General features: G+C 35.9%; 1 protein-coding gene and 1 pseudogene across 1 annotated transcript; one reads left to right on the top strand and one right to left on the bottom strand.

Annotated features, from left to right (window-relative positions):
- Positions 1-2,691: 2,691 nt before the first annotated feature.
- On the bottom strand, positions 2,692-4,839 carry LOC123905403. The gene is made up of 2 exons (XM_045955004.1): positions 3,466-4,839; positions 2,692-3,123 (listed from the first exon to the last, which is right to left on the bottom strand). Exons 1-2 carry the CDS (start codon positions 4,837-4,839, stop codon positions 2,692-2,694), a joined length of 1,806 nt encoding a protein of 601 aa, XP_045810960.1.
- A 2,103-nt stretch (positions 4,840-6,942) lies between these two features.
- Positions 6,943-20,529, top strand: LOC123905395 (annotated as a pseudogene).
- The last annotated feature ends 562 nt before the right edge of the window (positions 20,530-21,091 follow it).

Here is a 21,091-nt window from a genome sequence, read left to right as displayed (position 1 = left end):
TTACTAATTTTTTGGCATATATTTTTCTATAAATAGGGAGTGCTTTATTCATAAAAAAAAAAAGAGAGAGAAAGGGAGCAACAATGTAGGGTTTTCAATTAGGATTTGCCGCCGACACAAGGCTAGGGTTTTAGAGAGAAACAAGAGGGGTTGTCTCTTGGTATAACTCTAGGGTTGGGCAAAGGGGATTGATTACACCTTGGGAAACACTTATCAAATTGAGTCTCTTGGCCACGGGAAGAGATTCGGGTTTTGGGTAGAATTAGTATTAATTCTTGTAACTCAATTGAGAATTTCTTTGTAAAGTTACTCTTTGATATAGTGGAACAGATGGGCTGCTCTCTCCCCCAGACTAGGTCATTATTGGACCGAACTGGGTAAACAAATTAAGTTCTATTTGGTTGCCGTTCTATTGCTCCACACATCAAGTTCTTTTATTGGTGTGATTTTATAGACGAATTCACAACAATTGGCGCCCACCGTGGGGCAATCGGAACAATTTGAAGTGAGCACCATGGGTTCTAAGTCGGATATCGAGGGACTTTCCAAAAGCAATTTGGAATTATGGAAAGTGAAGATGGAAGCAATTTTAATGTTCGGGATGATGGGTAAAACATGAAGTGTTGTTATTCGGTGCCTCGAAGATAACGAGTTAATGGGGATGGCGAAGACGATCGGTCTGGAGAGGCGGTGGTAATAATACTCGGGTTACTTCTGAAACAACAACTTTATTATGCGGAGGTGCTAGTGGAAGTTGAGATTTAGTGGAGTGTTGAGTCATGGACGTTGGATGCTCCTTTCACATGTGGTCAAAGAATGAATACTTTGAGACTCTAGAGCTAGTTGAAGGTGGAGTTGTTCATCTTGAAAACGGAAAGCTTGAAGGTTCAAGGTATGGGTTCAGTTTGTCTTACGAAGTTTGACAATCGTGAGTTTCTTTACACGATGTGAGGTATGTTTCTGAACTTAGATGCAAAGATAGTTGATCATGCATCTATAACTAGTGGTGACTCTCATAATGTGGTTGAGTTGTGGGACTTCGGGTGGACCTGTTAGTGACATGAGTTTAGTTGGACTAGTGAACAAGGTTTACTAGGTGTTGAACTGAACTGTAATTGTTAGAGACTAACAATAGCTTGAAGTATGTTTCAGAGGAGTTGAAGAGGTCTTGCGTGTTACAAGGTAGAGATCATGGTGAGTATACTTTGGTGGAAACTCGGTTTGAGGTGGAGTCTTCCAATAGTGGTAGACAGTCAACATTAGCTCTTGGCTATCTAATCGGAGATAGGGAGGAGAGTGGTATTGTTGAACCAAAGGGGATGACCATGGAGACCTTCTGGGTTATGTTTCAATTGTGGCTGAAGAAGTGCAAGACCTTGAGAGGATCTTCAGGGTGACAATTGAAAGCAACAGGTGATCAGACTTGGTAACTTGTGAGACTGCTGGAGGTAGTTGGATACAAGGAGAGTTTGATGTTGCAGCTTGTGGAACCGCCTAAAATTCCAAGGTTGGTTTGGAGCCAAGCAAAACTTCGAGAGTACGGAAGGCATTCCGGGGTCGAAGAGTGGTGAAGGCTTGTAGGGCTATCGCAAAAATCCATGGATAGTCGGAGGCAAGCGATTCTTCAGGAGGATGGAAAAGGCACAATCCAGGGGCTGAAGAGGGATGGTGGAGCTTGTTGAACTATCTAAAATGCCGATGATAGTGGGGAACAAGCGTTTCTTCAGGGAGGTACGGAGTTGACCACTTCGGAGTCTGAAGAGGGTGCGGTGAATCTTGTGGGGCTACCTAAAATCCTATGGTAGTGGGATGCAAGATCTTATGAGAGTAGAAGGCATTCCGAGGATGAAGAGGGAGGTACGATCCGGTGATCTTGAATAGAGGTTCAAGATGGAGAGAGCAGCACGGTGGTTGATCGGATCACCATCGATTTAAAGGCAAGGTGGAGAATTGTTGGATATGCCTTGAAATCTCGGTAATAAGAAGTCAGAAAATCATGTTTTTGGGAGATTCTGCCTGCTCACGCCCAGGCGTGCAGAACTGGTGATGGACACCATTTGATGAAAATTATGATAGAATTTGACACAAACACTTTTAGGAACTAAATTGAAACAAAGTAAAGGAAAATAGAAGAAATGGAATAAGTAGAAGGGGCGCCACACTCTTTCTAATCCAAGAGAGAATGATAAGCCTATGGATGAAGATCACCACAAGAAAAGGATTCCTTGATAAGATCAATTTTGGTCCAATCCAGAACCTAAGAGCAAATGCTCTCAATTACACAATGTGTAAAACTTAACAAAATTCATTGATTTGGCAAGAGTTACATGCCTCCTTTATATAGGAAAGGCTTATGATGATGTAATAAGCAAAAAAAATAACTCCTAAGAAAGCAAAAGGATTTCAACCACTAACTATCATGATAGTGGGGCTGATTTATTACAAGGAAAGTGCAAAATAAAGAAGAGATAGTGGTGCTCTTTTATTTCTTGGTGCACCACTTTCATATGCTTAGTGGAGGAGCTCTTTATTTTCCACTATCCATGCTTGGATGATAATTTTCAACTTTGGTTCTTTTTCTTCAATTTGGGCCAAGCCTTCATCAACTTGGGCCAGACCTTCTATGGATTTGATCATGAAGTGAACTAAGACATCATTGATTCTTCTTGCACAAGCCCTTTTCATAGGACCTCATAAGCTTTGGATTGCATCACTTATGTCTTGGATTATGTCCTCATCATTCCCTCCTTCTTGAAGAGAATTCGACCTCGAATTGAACAATTCTTCACCCTTAAGTTTGGACTTCTTTTGTGATTTCAATAATTCCTTTTTCATTTGTACTCGAATCCAATTCCCAGGATCAAAAACAACCACCATCCATCCTTTGTTAGCCTTTTTTGCATAAATTTCAATTTTCTCTCCATTTTTCATTTTCACTTGCTCATGCAATTTTCTCACAAATTCAGCCACTTGTTTTTGTGATTCTTTAGCTTGTGGTTGATTGATTCGGTAAGTTGGCCTGGTTGACATGGATGGTCTTAGATTGAGGTCATTGTGATGCTCAATTCCTATTATAGGTGGTAAATCACTTGGTACCTCCTTTGGAAACATGTCTTCAAATTCCTGCAAATGAGTTTCAACACAACTTGGAAACTTTTGTGGGTTAGGAGTGTTAGCTAGCAGCTCCACATTTTTGCAAAATAGCAAATATAGGTGCTGTTTTGAAACAATTGCATTTCCAACCTCTCCTTTTTTTGCAATCAAATTCTCTTTCATTTCATCATTATTTCTTTTGTCACTCTTTTTCTTTTCTTTATCTTTTTCATTCTTTTCTTTTTCTTGCTCATTTTTTTCTCTCATTTTCTTTTGATCTTCTCTCACTTCATTAGGACTCAATGGTACAAGAACAATCTTTTGGCCATGATGCACAAAAGAGTATTTGTTGGAATACCCTTCATGACTAACCTTCTTGTCAAATTGCCAAGGTCTTCCTAACAACAAATGACTAGCATCCATAGGTACTACATCACACAACACAACATCCTCATATTTCCCAATTGTAAAACAAACCTCAACTTGTCTATTAACAACCATTTCAACACTTTCATTAAGCCATTGAAGTTTATATGGCTTAGGGTGAGGTTTTGTTTCTAAATTAAGTTTCGACACTAAACGAGTACTAGCAACATTGGTACAACTCCCACCATCAATAATTAAAGAACATACCTTTTTTTGGACTAGGCATCTTGTGTGAAAAAGGTTTTCTCTTTGAGTGGTGTCTTCTTCTTTGACCAAGTTCCACAACATCCTCCTCACCATGAGTAACTCTCCACTAGGTATTTCTTCTTCTTCTTCATCATTCTCTTCAACATCCTTATTACCTTCCCCCTCTTCTTCATTTTCCTCCATAAGCATAGTTCTCTTTGTTGGACATTCAGATGCAATATGCCCTTTGCCTTGACACTTGAAACATGTAACCTTTTTGTTAGTTGAAACACTTTGAGAAGGTGCAATAGCTTTACCTTTGTTTTCAACTATGGGCTCCGTAGATGATGAAGATGAAGCACCCTCCTTGTCTTTCAAATTTGGAGAATTGAAATTGGTGGAACTTCTCCTTGCTTGGCTCTTTCTTTTGAGTTGTTGTTCCACTTTGATAGCTTGGTGTACCAATTCATCCATTTCAACATAGTGATGAAGTTCCACTATGTCACTAATGTCACGATTTAGACCATGAAGAAACCTAGCCATGGTTTCTTCATTGTCCTCCTCCACATTAGCTCTAATTTTGGCAACTTCCATCTCCTTGAAATATTCTTCAACACTTTTAGAACCTTGAGTGAGTCTTTGCAATTTGTTGTGTAAATCCCTATGATAATAGGAAGGAACAAACCTTCTCCTCATGATTCTCTTCATCTCTTCCCAAGTATCAATTGATCGTTCATCATACCTCCTTCTATCTTTGATCAATTGATCCCACCACACTAAAGCATACTCCTTGAACTCAATGGAAGCAACCTGCACTTTTTCAACATCAGAATAATTGTGACAATTAAAAATTTGCTCAATTTTAGTCTCCCATTCTAGATACGCCTCCGGATCACTCTTCCCAACAAAAGATGGAACTTTAATTTTTATGCCCCTCAAAGGATCCCTCCCTTGTCTCCTCCTACGCCTTCTTTCCTCCTCATCACCACTACCATCATTAGACCTCCTTTCTAACTCATCAAATTTTTGTTGGAATTGTTCACCTTGTTCTCTTAACAATCTCTCAAAATGGTCACGCATGGCTCTCATTTGAATAGCCATAGCTGCTGTTCTAGGTGAAGGTGGACTAGACATGGTTGTGAAATATTTATAACAACAGAAAAAAACTCTAAAACAAAGGAGAAAATGAATAACAAAGGAGACAAAGAAAATTTTAGAGTGTGGCAAGAACACACAAAGAGTAGCAATTTCTTTTTTTTTTCTTTTTTTTATAATGATATTTGGAACACAAATAATAATGAAAAACAAGAATAAAGACACTTTACCACAATTTGGCCCCTTTTTTTTTTTGGAACTTGCTCTGATTACCACTTGATGGACACCATTTGATGAAAATTAGGATAGAATTTGACACAAACACTTTTAGGAACTAAATTGAAACAAAGTAAAGGAAAATAGAAGAAATGGAATAAGTAGAAGGGGCGCCACACTCTTTCTAATCCAAGAGAGAATGATAAGCCTATGGATGAAGATCACCACAAGAAAAGGATTCCTTGATAAGATCAATTTTGGTCCAATCCAGAACCTAAGAGCAAATGCTCTCAATTACACAATGTGTAAAACTTAACAAAATTCATTGATTTGGCAAGAGTTACATGCCTCCTTTATATAGGAAAGGCTTATGATGATGTAATAAGCAAAAAAAATAACTCCTAAGAAAGCAAAAGGATTTCAACCACTAACTATCATGATAGTGGGGCTGATTTATTACAAGGAAAGTGCAAAATAAAGAAGAGATAGTGGTGCTCTTTTATTTCTTGGTGCACCACTTTCATATGCTTAGTGGAGGAGCTCTTTATTTTCCACTATCCATGCTTGAATGATAATCTTCAACTTTGGTTCTTTTTCTTCAATTTGGGCCAAGCCTTCATCAACTTGGGTCGGACCTTCTATGGATTCGATCATGAAGTGAACTAAGACATCATTGATTCTTCTTGCACAAGCCCTTTTCATAGGTCCTCCTAAGCTTTGGATTGCATCACTTATATGTCTTGGATTATGTCCTCATCAACTGGGATCAGTTCTGCCTTCTCACGCCTAGGCGTGGGAGCTCACGCCCAGGCGTAGCGCGTTTTGACAGCATGTGTTGTTTTGCTGTTTTTTTGGGAAAAAGTCTTTTCTTGGAGGCTACTCTGACTTGGATTTGTTTTATTTTAAAACAGATTTGTTACTAATTTTTTGGCATATATTTTTCTATAAATAGGGAGTGCTTTATTCATAGAAAAAAGAGAGAAAGGGAGCAATAATGTAGGGTTTTCAATTAGGATTTACCGCCGACACAAGGCTAGGGTTTTAGAGAGAAACAAGAGGGGTTGTCTCTTGGTATAACTCTAGGGTTGGGCAAAGGGGATTGATTACACCTTGGGAAACACTTATCAAATTGAGTCTCTTGGCCACGGGAAGAGATTCGGGTTTTGGGTAGAATTAGGATTAATTCTTGTAACTCAATTGGGAATTTCTTTGTAAAGTTACTCTTTGATATAGTGGAACGGATGAACTGCTCTCTCCCCCAGACTAGGTCATTATTGGACCGACTGGGTAAACAAATTACTGTGTTCTTTCTTCTCTTTTATCTTGTTTATCGGTTATTATTATTGCTTATTCCGCTTGTTATTTGGTTGCCGTTCTATTGCTCCACACATCAAGTTCTTTTATTGGTGTGATTTTATAGACGAATTCACAACACAAATCAACTAAATTATTATTTTAATCATAAAAATAATCAATTAACTTATACTCCCTTATTAAGGGTTCATTTGGCCCGGCTTTTTTAGAGCTTATGCAATATAAATTAGGTTTTTTGCTATTTTATAAGTTCATACTGGTGAAAATTGTAATTTTATAAGCTATTTTATCATAAACTACCTTGACAAACTTATTATTATATAAAAAAATTGCATAATAATTGCATAAGTTCTAAAAAAAGTTGGGCCCAACGAGCCCTAAAATCTTATACATCTAGTTCATAGGCCAACTAAATTATTAATCATAAGGATTTTTATATTACTCATGGTGTTAACTTGAAAACAGGGGAGGGTCTACAGACAGAACTTACTATAAAATAAAATTGAGATATGAATGATTTGGCTTTCACATGGCAGTATACTACTAAAATTTGCAACGTGTTAAGACATAAAATTTAAGGAGGATGACAACGAAAACACCGAACAATAAACTATGACTTGTTTTTTCGTTTATAGGAAACGTACATGATTCTGCATTCTAAATAAATAAAACTTCTTTTTTTCTACCAAAAAAAAAAAAAAAACTTCTTTTACATATATATATATATATATATATATATATCTAGAATCATAATCCTATTTGATCATCATGGCAGCACGCAGAATTTTATGTAACAACTTATTTTTTGTGAATAGGAAAAACTTTTCCTGCTTATGATCCACGAAGTGGGGAAGTGTTTGCTCATGTTGCTGATGGTGATAAAGAAGATATCAATCTTGCAGTCACTAGTAAAAATATGACATATTACTTAAACATTTTACATCTGACGAACATATGTCAGATGTAAAACGCTATATGGAGTAGTCTTTTCATCTGGTCTCAATATCCACAGAAGTGAAAAATATATAGACAAGACTTTTTACATCTGCCTTCAATGTACCAGAAGCATAACTAAACGCGGTGGCAATCTTGTAATTATGGTGAAAATTATCTAAAATATATATATCTGGCCATATTTAGCCACAGATATAAAAAGTCAGGTTGAATAAAAAAAAAAAAAAAAATTTTGGAACCAATAAAGCATAAGTTAAGTGATCTCTCTCTCGCAAGACTAAAAAAAACGCAATCAGCTGAATACAAAAAAAGAACCAAAACACAATCTATCTCTCTCGCGATGCAAACCCTCAGCGCCGTCGACCTCTACCGGCGACAAGATTGAACCACTGCCTTATCTCAGTCGTCCTCTCTCTCTCACTTGCAGTCGTCCTCTCTCTCACTCGTCAAATCGAACCCTAACTCCAAATCGAAGCTTGTCTTTCTTTCTCCGGCCTCTACTCTCACGAATCGAAGCTTGTCTTTCTCTCTCACATCGATTCAGGTACTCTTCTTTCTTTTTTAATCGTTTTTTTAAATATTTTCCTTTTCTTGATTCAATTTCCTGATTTCTTTGTGTTTCTACTTGGTTTTAGCTCTTTGTGTTTCGTGATTTCCTTTTTTGCTTGTATTATTTTTTGTTACTGTTATTTTCACATTTTTTAAATTTCATTTAAAGTTTCAATGATTTTTTGTCTGGTATATATGGTGGAAATCTGTTGTTGTTTATAATTTATCTGGTATAATGTTTATTTCATTTGAAGTTTCAGTGATTTTTTTGTCTGGTATATAGTGGTAAAGTTTAAGTGATTAATTTGAAATCTGATTCATTTAAAGTTTCAGTGAATTCATAATGTTGGTATATAGTGATTTATTTCATTTAAAGTTTAGTGGTAAAGTTTAAGTGATTCATTTAAGTGATTGGTTTCCCATCGGGTACGAAACCAATACTTTAATTGGTGTTACAATGTTTTAATTTAATTTCACAACATAGGTATGGATCGTAGTTGTATGAAAGCTAATAGATTAAGTGCTGAGTTTGAACAGGGAGTGATTGAATTTCTTCGATTTGCTGAAATCAATCTTCCATCTCCCGAAAGTAATGCTAAAAAAAACCTTTCGACTCCCGAAAGTAATGACGAAAAAAATATTCCTCCTAAAAGTAATGTACATTTTCGATGTCCATGTGTTCTTTGTGGAAATAAAAAAGAAATTCATAAGGACCAAATCTTTAGTCATCTCATTTGCAATGAGATTTGTCAAAATTATACAAAATGGATATGGCACGGTGAAGCAGTAACAAAGCGAAATGTGTCCCAAAGCGAAAACGTTAGTGTAGATATGGATGATCGTCTTGAAGACATGACGCGTGATATCGGAGAAGACTCGTTTAAGATGGCTCATGTGCATGATACTTTATGCAGCGACAAGGATACACCTTTGTACCCGGGATGCACAAATTTTACACGTTTGTCAGCGGTGTTAAATTTGTTTAATCTGAAGGCAAAGAATGGGTGGACCGACAAAAGTTTTAGCGAATTGCTTGAATTGTTGACACAAATGCTTCCTGAAGGTAACGTAATACCAAACCGGTGTTACGAGCACTAGTGCAGAAAGGGGATTCCACTACTGGCCAAAGGGACTTTCCACTACTGGCCGTGGCAGTAGTGAATGCTGGCGTCGTTGTAAGTCCTCACTTTCCACGTCGGGTCTTTTAATACCCGTCGTGGTATCCTAATTTCTTCTTTAATTATTATTTAAAATTATGTAGATTCCACGTCGGTTTTTCCAATTACCCGTAGTGGTATGTATGGGATTCCACGTCGGTTATAATTTATACCAGTAGTGGTATGTATGGTTTCAAATTTTTTTAATATAAATCATGGGGATTCCACTACGGGTATTTACACATATCCGTAGTGGTATGTATGGTTTTCCAGTTTTTTTTAAAGAAATGGGGATTCCACGTCGGTTTTATTGAATACCAGTAGTGGTATGTTTGATTTTTTTTTTTTTTTTTTTTGTTTTTTGCTTCCTGTACCATTTTTAGGCATCACAAACAGACCATAAATATTGGTACCTCTTTTTATGCTTCTTGTAATAACTAGACTTTGGCACTCAAAGTAACCAAATTGAGAAGATCTATTAACACTAAAAATATTATACACTAACATGATTCAAGACAATGTGAGTCTACACATAAAGGAATACTTTGTTCATATGGCTAAAATTGCAACAGTCTTATACAAAAATCTACCATCGGAAGGGCTATTATTAGCACTGTATATTGCCCCCCGAAACAAAAGAAAAAACAAAGAAATGAAAGAACACCAACATATATCTACATTTTACACATCATCCACAGTTCACAATACATTTGTGAGATCCTTATCCAAGCATCAACTAGCATAATATTTACCAAAGTCCTCTCGAAGTCCTAGTACAGATATGTAGCAAGCTGGATGCATATGACATGCATGCTATAGTTTGAGGGGGAGTCTTGAATGTAACTAATATGTCTGTGATTGTTTCCTACGCCCTTTTTTATTCTATGCTATGGAAGTTTCATAAATAGAACCAATTTCACAATGTCATCTCTTACAATCCCCAAGTTTTAGGGATTCATTTATTCTATACATTGTGTTCATATAAATAAGAGTATATGGTACTTTTCTACTGCTAAATGCTAGAAACTTAATAGATCGCTCTAAGCTTTAAAATGATAAAATCATGTCAGTATTAAATTAACCCTTGATAAACCACTGCATTAGAAACCATTACTCAACCCCAAAATACCAGATACAAAACAATTTATACGCAAATCTTGAATGCAATCATAGTCTTAAATAAACCACTGCCACTGCATTAGAAACTATTACACATCAGAAAATACCAGAAACAGAACAATTTATACACAAATGGTGAATGCATCAATCAGATAACTTGTGATATGAAGAGGAAATAATATTGTGAACCTGAACTTGCATTCCTAAAAGGAAAAGTAATATGAGAAGTCAAAGTGCAAATCAGTGCAAATCAGATCAAATCATTATAGAGATGGATTCGAGCTGCATTGTTAACGCAGTGCAAATCAGATCATTATAGAGATGGATTCAAGCTCCATTGTTAACGCAATGCTAAAACGAAAGTACAAATATGTGGTTAATTCTGTAATGAATGGTTAATGGATATACCATATGTAAACACACATTAGTAATCAACATAATTTCATTAACCACGACATCAAACATGATTAACCATAATTTTTAGGTGTTGAATCTACATGTAGGTAAACACTAAAATACCATGATATAAAGACCTAATACTTGCCTAAAATACCATAAATTTTAACCACCAACAGCCAATAGACCTACCCAAAACACATGAGTCCCTATGCAATCAAAATAAGGCAAACACATCCATAGTAGCAAATTCCATAATTATGAATGCTAACAAAAACACTCACCCCACTGATATACGCCTGCTGCAACATTAATTCCCGGTGAAAGCAGTTTCATCAACCAAACCTCCAATCTAAGAAGCAGGGGTTGTTCCAGTCAAGAAATTATGATCCAAAATAAAATTATGAAGCTTAAAGAAACCATTTTTCAAGTTACCAGTTAGGAATAGAACCATAGAGGATTATTGAAGTGATGGAAAACCAAGTGCTTTAAGTAATAAGGAAGTTTCCCTTGGAGTTAACGGACAACCTCCAAGCAATCTCCTTTCAGTCCCGTTAATCTCTTTTTCCTTCCAGTGACCGACTTCATATCGCATCCGTCTCAGTTCTTCATCTTCTTTTGCAGTCAAATTGTGGCTGCAGCCGGTAAATGCAAGCATATCCTTCTCATATCTATAACAAAGAAGAGATCGTAAGGTGATTAGAAATGGAACATTTATTTGAAGCAATTGATCTTACAAATGTATTACAATATTGTGATTGTAACTTGCCTTAAATGAAGGGCAAGATAAGGATTTCCATTCTGCTGCATTCTAGATACCAATTTGTTTCCGAATTCTTCAATTGGAGCTGAATATCTCAATGCTCTGTAATTTACACGGCATCTTAGTTTCTGTATGGATTTTGGAATGCCGTTGTTAGCAAGCCGTGAATCGGTATGTGTGAAATAGATAACTTTGTGTTGATTTAGGAGGGGAAGAACTTCGGTCTTGTAATAAGGAACCTGAAAATAAGCATAAGCACTATGTATATTCATTGACCGTAATCCGAAGCATCGGTAAAAGAGGATGCAATTATATGATGTGCAAAATATGTTGGCATTGACACAAAGCGTCTAAATAAATTATGATGACACAACAAGAATGTGGTAAATCAATTAATCAACATATTTTGAGCACACAAGCTATGGTTACCTTAGACCAAGATATTGGAGTTTTTGAGAAAGGGTGAATTCCGGCAAAGGCAGGTGGTAATGTCTCTACTATGTGGACATCATCCTTCAATGTATCAATAAAATGCTTCCAGTCAAACAAATCCTTAAAGCCACTGCAAATATATTGAAACAAAAGTTGTACACCAAAAAGATATTGAATGAGAGAATATTTAAGCTGAAAACTAATTACTTGATAGCAAAAGGGAGAAAATATATATTAGAGAGATTAAGAAAACTAATTAGAGCTTTCTGACATCTGCACTCTTCCCTTAACTGATGATTGTCTAAAGAAAAGGTTTTGATTGTAGGATTGAAATTGATGGCATAGTTTTAAAATAACGCTGCAAGAGTACCAACAAAATAAAGCTATTTTTCTACGACATTTCTTGCACATACTTAATAGTCTTTAGTTCTGTGCTATATACCATGCTTTTTAAACAAGTCTATCGCTTAAAAATTTACTTTGAGGCATTTCATCGAACAGTTCACGTACACGATCAAGATGAAAACTTTTAACAAGCCCATCAATCATAGCATTATAAGAAACAACATCTCTATAAGAACATTCACAGAACACCTTATGGGCATCATTTACACGATCATTAACCGAGTAAACACGGATAACCGAGTTGAGAACAAACAAATCAGCAAGAAAACCGAATCTTAACACTGTTATGATTAAATTAGATAAAGAGAAATTTGGAGGAAGAATTGAACGTACCGAAAGTAAACTCGTTCTGGAGAAGAAGAAGTTCGTCGTTCCGATTGTGAAGTTCGTCGTTCCGATTGTGCCCTAATTTGAGAGATGATTGGGAATGACGAAGAAGATGATTGATGATTGATGATTGATGACCTTGTGAAACTCGTTCTGGAGAAGATGATAAGAAAACTTCGTTCTTCAATTCGTTCTGCGCGAAACGTTGTTAAGGGAATTGGGAATGAATGAATGAACAAATGAACATACTCTGCGCTATACATTCTAAGTTAAGGGATTCCACTACGGGTGAATACCAAATCAGCAGTGAAATCCAATTAAAACAAATTTCAACGTAATTACAACATTGCCACCGTGTCTACTTTTCACTACTGATTTAAGAAAACCAGTAGTGAAATCCCTTGTCTATGAACTTTTCACTACTGGTATTCAAATATCCGTAGTGGAATCCTTTGGTCAAATGTATTTCACTACTGGTATTCACATACCAGTAGTGGAATCTCTTAGCCAAAAGTCCATTTTCTACTAGTGGAGGCGAAGAAAGTATTGTGTCCGATGGGTTTGGAGTATGAAAGGATACTTGCATGCCCTAATGATTGCATATTATACAGAAAAGAGTTTGTAAACTCTGATCATTGTCCGAAGTGCATGGCGTCACGCTACAAAAAGAAAGATGGTGATTCTAGTGATGATGTGGTGACGAAAAAGGGTTCTCCCGCGAAAGTTGTATGGTACCTACCAATAATTCCAAGGTTCAAGAGATTGTTCGCTAATGCAAATGACGCAAAGAATCTTAGATGGCATGTAGAAGAGAGAAAATGTGATGGACAAATTCGCCATGTAGCTGATTCTTTGCAATGGAAGAAAATCGATTCTTTTTTTCCAAATTTTGGCAAGGAGTCGAGAAACCTTAGACTTGGACTTGCTACTGATGGAATGAATCCGTTTGGCAATCAAAGTACTAACCATAGTTCATGGCCTGTTCTGCTCATGATTTACAACCTATCTCATTGGTTGTGCATGAAGCGTAAATATATTATGTTATCGATGATGATTTCAGGCCCAAGACAACCCGGAAATGACATAGATGTTTATCTAAGTCCCCTAATTGATGATTTAAGAGTGTTGTGGGAAGAAGGAGTTGATGTTTTTTATGCGTATTCTGGAGAACAATTCAATATGCGTGCAATGTTGTTTTGCACCATCAACGACTTTCCGGCATATGGCAATTTGTCTGGGTATAGCGTTAAAGGGCACCTAGCGTGTCCTATGTGTGCAAAAGACACAGATTCAAGCAATTGAAAAAGGGAAAGAAGACTGTGTATCTTGGGCATCGGAGATTTCTAAACCGTTATTATCCATATCGTAGATTGCAGAAAGCTTTCAATGATCACCCGGAGGATGATGTTGCTCCGGAGCCCTTAATTGGAGAGCAAGTTTATGAACTACAACGTGATATTAATGTTGTCTTTGGAAAGGACGTTGCAAAGGACGTTGGAAAGGGCAAAAAAAAGGCCAAAAAAAAGTCTGATGTGAAAAAAAAGCCTGATGTGAAAATTGCATGGAAAAAGAGGTCGGTGTTCTTTGATCTTCCATATTGGTCCAGTCTTGATGTAAGACATTGTATTGATGTGATGCACGTGGAGAAAAATGTATGTGATAGTGTAATCGGAACACTTCTCAACATTGCAGGCAAGACAAAGGATGGTATAATGCTCGTCTTGATATGGATTTGATGGGTATACGAAAAGAGCTATTACCACAACAAATAAATAATAGGACATATTTGCCACCAGCATGTTACACTTTGTCTAAAAAAGAGAAAACAAGTTTTTGGGATTGTTTACAAAGTATCAAAGTGTCACATGGTTACTCATCAAATGTCAAGAAGCTTGTATCAATGAAAGATCTCAAATTAATTGGCTTAAAGTCTCATGATTGTCATGTGTTGATGCAACAACTCCTACCCGTGGCTATTCGTGGGATATTGCCTGACAATGTTAGGAAAACTATAAGTAGGTTGTGCTTATTCTTCAATGCAATATGTTGTAAAGCCATTGATCCATTGAAGTTAAACGAGTTGGAAAATGAGGCTGCAGTTATCTTGTGTCAATTGGAGATGTATTTCCCTCCTTCATTTTTTGACATTATGGTTCACTTAATTGTTCATCTAGTACGAGAGATTAGATTGTGCGGACCCATCTATTTAAGGGGGGTGTATCCAATAGAGCGATATATGAAGATCCTAAAAGGGTATACAAAAAACCCGCACCGTCCGGAAGCATCGATCGTTGAGAGGTACATTGCAGAAGAAGCTATTCAGTTTTGTTCAAACTATTTGTCAAAAGCGGATGCTATAGGGGTTCCTAAGTCTCGTCACGATGGAAGATGTGGAGGTAGGGGTATACAAGGTTTAAATGTCAAGAGCATGAGTGCTCATGTAATTCTTCATGCACATTTGTATATATTGAATAACACGGATGAGGTTGAACCTTACTTATTGGTGGGTGATAGATGGCTTGACTATTCAATTCTACAGCTTTGGTGCACGTAAGTACATTTTTGTTACTGCTATTCAGGTATATGCATAGTCTTATGTAAAAGTCTTATGTTTTTTCTCTCTTTACTATTCAGGTATATGCATCGTCTTTCCATAGACACAAAAAACTCAGATTTATTTGCATTTTTGGACCCATGTCAATTGAGTTTTGCATCAAATCCAGTCTCATTTCAAAAGGCGGGTAAACAATACATACAAAATCAGTTGCGTGATCTAAACAAAGTGTTCTACTTAGCACCACATCTTTGGGAGTAAGTATATATATATATTTATAGCTTATGTCATTGATAAGCTACATGTATTTTCTTATTTATTTTTATAGCATAGTCACTAATAATTGTTCTTTCATGTGTACAGCGGGCATTGGCAATTAATAATTATGTGTCCTAAGGACAATGTAATAGTTTGCCTTTGTTCATTACACCATAAGATACCTGAAGCAGCGAAGAGTATTTTTACAAAGTAAGTTATTACGTTATTTAGTTTGCCTTTGTTCATCCACTTACTGCCTATTAAAGCATTGTTGATTTTTAAATTTTTGTAGTGCTTTTAAAGTTCATCAATTAGCAACATTTGATAATAGAAAGAAGGCTTCATGGATTTTTCCCAAAGTAAGTGTGGCGTAAATTTTAATATTTATTTACGTTAATAACACATGATGATTGATTCGTATTTTTTTTTGCATATATATATATATGAGGAGTGCTAGCAACACACTCTTTAACAAACACACTCTCTTCTATTGGTTAAAATTTATATGGGTCCCATAAAAGTTATATGGGTCCATATTTTTTTATGGGACCCATGTGAATTTCAACCAATAAAAGAGAGTGTGTTGGAGTGTGTTTGTTAAAGAGTGTGTTGCTAGCATTATTCTTACTATATATATGTTGAATGTTGAATTTGGCTATGGATGTTGAATTTTAGTATTATGTTCTTGATGCAAGTTATTTTATATTGTTGGCATTGTGGGCATTGTGGGTTAGATTTTTTTAATAAAAAAAAAAGATTTAAAATATATGAAAAAAACGCAGGTTTTTCAAAAAAAATAAAATAAATAAAGTTAAGATTTCACATCCGGTAGACTTGGTCAGATGTAAAAAGACCAATTTAATTTTAAAAAAATAATATTTGATTTTCGCCTTGGTCAGGTCAAAGGTAAAAAGTGTTTTTTTACATCTGACTACGCCAGATGTAAAACGTGTATACTTACTAAGCCTCGTGCGCCTCCATCTGAAATTGTTCAGATGTAAAAAGTGCTTTTCGCCAGATGTAAAATAGCTTTTTTCTACTAGTGAGTGTCTGCTGCTAGAAAAGCTTTTGATGAAGGACCATGGCCAAAGATGACCCCTTATGTATGAATTTCCCATGCTTCTAGTCTACTATTTCTGCTACTCATTCAACTATGGTTTGAAATTTGTAGTTACAAATGTTAATACTCCAATTTCTTACTTACTACTATTGTTAAGAGTCACACATGATGTGAGATGATGTGAGCTGGTCTAAACTTTGATTTATAAGTAGAGACAATTTTCACTCGATTTTATAGGGTTGAGTCGGGTTTAACTCAAATTATAAGATGGTACAAGTTAATTTTGCAGTGTTGAGTTTGGTCCAATCCAAAATTGGAAAAACTATTATGGGGTCTCGAACATTGGTCCACATTGTTGCAATCACCATTTGGGGACTCAATTTCTTTTTACTAAACAGTCCTTTAAATTACAGAAGATCAATTAATTTAGCCCCCTATCAAAAGAGTATATATTTTGTAAACATTGATCAAAACCAATAAACATGAAACCCTTAAAATCCTTGAGTTAAATTTTGAAAAAAGACTAAATTAATTGACATGATTCAATTTATGGGACTAAACATCTATTTTACAAATTTGAAAGACTAAATTGACTGATTTTTACAATTTCAAACACCACAATGCTGATTTACTCCATAATATATAGTGAATTTAATACTTCAAACTTATCTAGTGAATTAAACTCATATTTTAACCAACTATATTAGTGTGTCTTAAGTCTTACCCCTGCAGGAAAGATCACAGATACTATTGCGCGTCGCTGATTTGGTTGAGAAACATAGTGATGAACTTGCAGCATTGGAAACATGGAACAATGGCAAGCTTTATGAACAATCTGCAAATATTGAAGTACCCATGTTTGTACGTATGCTTCACTACTATGCTGGTGAGACAGAACACTGAAACCATTTAGATGTTTAATCATTGTTTTTAGTCAAGTAGTCTACTGGATAAAATTTCATTTTTTAAGGTGAATAAGTTGATATACCAGGGTTCGAACCCCAGTCCCTGCATACTACATACAATGTCCCTGCTAACTGAGTTATATTTACGGGGACAGATGTTCAATCATTTACATTAGAGCGATTTTTTTATGATATGATATTATTCCACCTGCAATAAACTCAGGTTGGGCGGATAAAATCCATGGTCTAACAGTTCCAGCTGATGGGAATTATCATGTACAAGTATTACATGAACCAATTGGGGTTGCAGGACAAATCATACCTTGGAACTTTCCATTATTGTTGTTTGCTTGAAAAGTGGCCTGCATTATCATGTGGTACTGTTGTAGTAAAGACTGCTGAACTGTTGAATTTTATAAATTCAATGTGTAATTCATATCTCTAAAACTGTTACTTGTTGTGTAAGTAACTAAAAGTTGGTTGTAACCACTTGCTTAGGTGGCAAGCAATTGGTTAATCTTGTTAGTTAGTGAGGCTAACAAACTCAATTAGTTAGTTAGAAGTGTTTTAGAGTTTGTTTTTAATTTTGTGTATGTGATTACTTTGTGTGCCAAGCAAGGTTTATAAATGCATTAGATGCATCATTAGTGAACGTAACTCTTTTTTTTGTGCCCCAAAGTGGATGAATAAAAACTCTCCTTTTTTCTCTATCTCTCATCTTCTTTAACATACTCCATAACCAATTTCTTCATTCTTTCCATTGTTTTGTGATCAAGCCTACAAAACTGTGAAACTGCTTATGTGCTCATAGGTGTGCCCTGAGCCTGTGCAGTGTGTGTGTGTGATCTTGCAAGCTCGTGAGTCTTCTAGTGTGTGTGCAAGTGCTTATTGCTGCGCTAACATCAGGCATCAAGTGTACCTGTTATGTTCATGGTGACAACTAAAGAAGATATGAGTTGTGGTGAAGAATGGTACACTTTGATGAATGATGAACAATGCTTTGAAATCTTTCTTCTTCAACTCTTTGTGTTGAGTTCTTTGATTCTCTGTTGCACCTTCTGTGAGTGAATCTACACCATTAGTCACTTGATCCATCACATCTTGATAATTGAACAAGACTTTCATCTGCTTGCTCCAACTATCATAATTCTTTCCATCCAAGATAGGCAAGTTTGCAGGGAATTGGCCATTATTGTATGTTGCCATGGTTATAGCACGAACCAAGCTCTTGATGCCCGATGTTAGCGCAACAATAAGCACTTTCACACACACTAGAACACTCACAAGCTTGCAAGACCACACACACACTGCACAGGTTCAGGGCGCACCTATGAGCACAGAAGCAGTTTCACAGTTTTGCAGGCTTGATCACAAAACAATGGAAAGAATGAAGAAATTGGTTATGGAGTATGTTGAAGAAGATGAGAGATAGAGAAAAAATGAGAGTTTTTATTCATCCACTGTGGGGCACAAAAGAAAGAGTCACGTTCACTAATGATGCATTTAATGCATTTATAAATCTTGCTTGACACACCAAGCAATCACATACACAAAATTAAAAACTAACTCTAACAACTCTCCAACTAACTCTAAAACACTTCTAACTAACTAATTGAGTTTGTTAGCCTCACTAACTAACAAGACTAATCAATTGCTTGCCACCTAAGCAAGTGGTTACAACCAACTTTTAGTTACTTACACAACAAGTAACAGTTTTAGAGATATGAATTAAAAAACAAAAACACATTTAAAAATTATCAATGTTATGTTCATGGTGACAACTAAAGAAGATATGAGTTCTGGTGAAGAATGGTACACTTTGATGAATGATGAACAATGCTTTGAAATCTTTCTTCTTCAACTCTTTGTGTTGAGTTCTTTGATTCTCTGTTGCACCTTCTGTGAGTGGATCTACACCATTAGTCACTTGATCCATCACATCTTGATAATTGAACAAGACTTTCATATGCTTGTTCCAACTATCATAATTCTTTCCATCCAAGATTGGCAAATTTGCAAGGAATTGGCCATTATTGTATGTTGCCATGGTTATAGCACGAACCAAGCTCTTGATGTCCGATGTTAGCGCATCAATAAGCACTTGCACACACACACACACTAGAACACTCACAAGCTTGCAAGATCACACACACACTGCACAGACTCAGGGCGCACCTATGAGCACATAAGCAGTTTCACAGTTTTACAGGCTTGATCACAAAACAATGAAAAGAATGAAGAAATTGGTTATGGAGTATGTTGAAGAAGATGAGAGATAGAGAAAAAAATGAGAGTTTTTATTCATCCACTTTGGGGCACAAAAGAAATAGTTACATTCACTAATGATGCATCTAATGCGTTTATAAACCTTGTTTGACACACCAAGCAATCACATACACAAAATTAAAAACCAACTCTAACAACTCTCCAACTAACTCTAAAACACTTCTAACTAACTAATTGAGTTTGTTAGCCTCACTAACTAACAAGACTAACCAATTGCTTGCCACCTAAGCAAGTGGTTACCACCAACTTTTAGTTACTTACACAACAAGTAACAATTTTAGAGATATGAATTACACAATGAATTTATAAAATTCAACACTCCCTCTTAATTCATATTCTCTAAAGACTTTATGCACATCAAATTTGATGACCTTAATACTATGCGCTTAAGGTCAATTTTGTCATTACTATCTACCATGCATAATATCTCTCTCCTAACATTTTTATGAATGTAGGTGAATTTAGGGTTTTTGAAGGTAGAGAATTCAAATCCGCTTAAGACATACAATGATCATATTTTTATTTTTTTTATAAATGATATGTGACGCAAGTGATTAATCAGGATGACATGAAAATAGCTAAGGATGAGATATTCGGCCCTGTTCAAACCATATTGAAATTCAAGTATGTACGACTCATACATAGAAGTAGAACTATACTAAAATTCCCATTTTTCACATATTGTCCTTTTGGTTTGATCCAAAAAGACAAATGAAATAATTGAGGGTAATGATCTAATCTAATTTGATTTGGTGAATACAACAGAGACACTGATGAAGTAATAAGAAGGGCAAATAATACACGTTATGGTCTTGCTGCTGGCGTGTTCACAAAGAATTTGGACACAGCCACTACATTGATGAGAGGATTGAGTGCAGGAACGGTGTGGATTAATTGCTTTGATGTGTTTGATGCTTCCATTTGGTGGGTACAAGATGAGTGGTGTAGGAAGAGAGAGAGGTATCTATAGTCTTCATAATTACTTGCAAGTTAAGGCTGTGGTGACACCTCTTAAGAATCCCGCATGGTTGTAAGATATGGCAATCGCTGTCAAAAACTCACACACATAATTACGAGTCCTCGGATTTAAATCTGCATGAAGGTATTTAGCCTAATAATATTGATATTTGTCGGTTGAGTAAGGTATTACGGATCAGTTGTAATATAAGTTAATTATTACTATCAAGTACGTACATATGGTTTGATGTGAATGAGAATGAATAAAGAGTGTGACGTATATATCAATTTATGTAATGTCTGCTTTAACGGAGAGAAGATAACGTTAATTAATTAATAACTAGGGTGAGATCATGCACAAGATGCGGAAATGGATCCTCGGCTGCGGCAAATATCTGCTGCAATGCCTGCTGCTAAATCTGAACCATCTGATTGATCACATGGCTTGAAATAAAAGACGCAAAACCATTCGTTTCACATCAAATAAAAGACACAAAATCCCCAACATGAACATTACTCAAATAATCGATGAAAGAGTCTCTCACGTTTGTAAAAATCAATCTCTCAGCTTTTACCCTAAGTAGAATTAACTCAAATAGAAATAGAATTCAATTTAATGAATTATAATTAACTTAAAAT

The sequence above is a fragment of the Trifolium pratense genome, linkage group LG2 (genome assembly GCF_020283565.1).
Source record: "Trifolium pratense cultivar HEN17-A07 linkage group LG2, ARS_RC_1.1, whole genome shotgun sequence".
Taxonomy (NCBI): domain Eukaryota; kingdom Viridiplantae; phylum Streptophyta; class Magnoliopsida; order Fabales; family Fabaceae; genus Trifolium; species Trifolium pratense.
Note: the sequence above shows the minus strand (reverse complement) of the source record. Positions and strands in the feature narration are given on the sequence as shown.

Bases quoted from the DNA above. Each gene is read 5' to 3' on its own strand.
- LOC123905403 (XM_045955004.1), bottom strand. From the start codon at position 4,839: ATGTCTAGTCCACCTTCACCTAGAACAGCAGCTATGGCTATTCAAATG. The intron at 3,124-3,465 runs GTTAGTCATGAA...ACTCATTTGCAG, and splicing joins CTTGGCAATTTGACAAGAAG to GAATTTGAAGACATGTTTCC.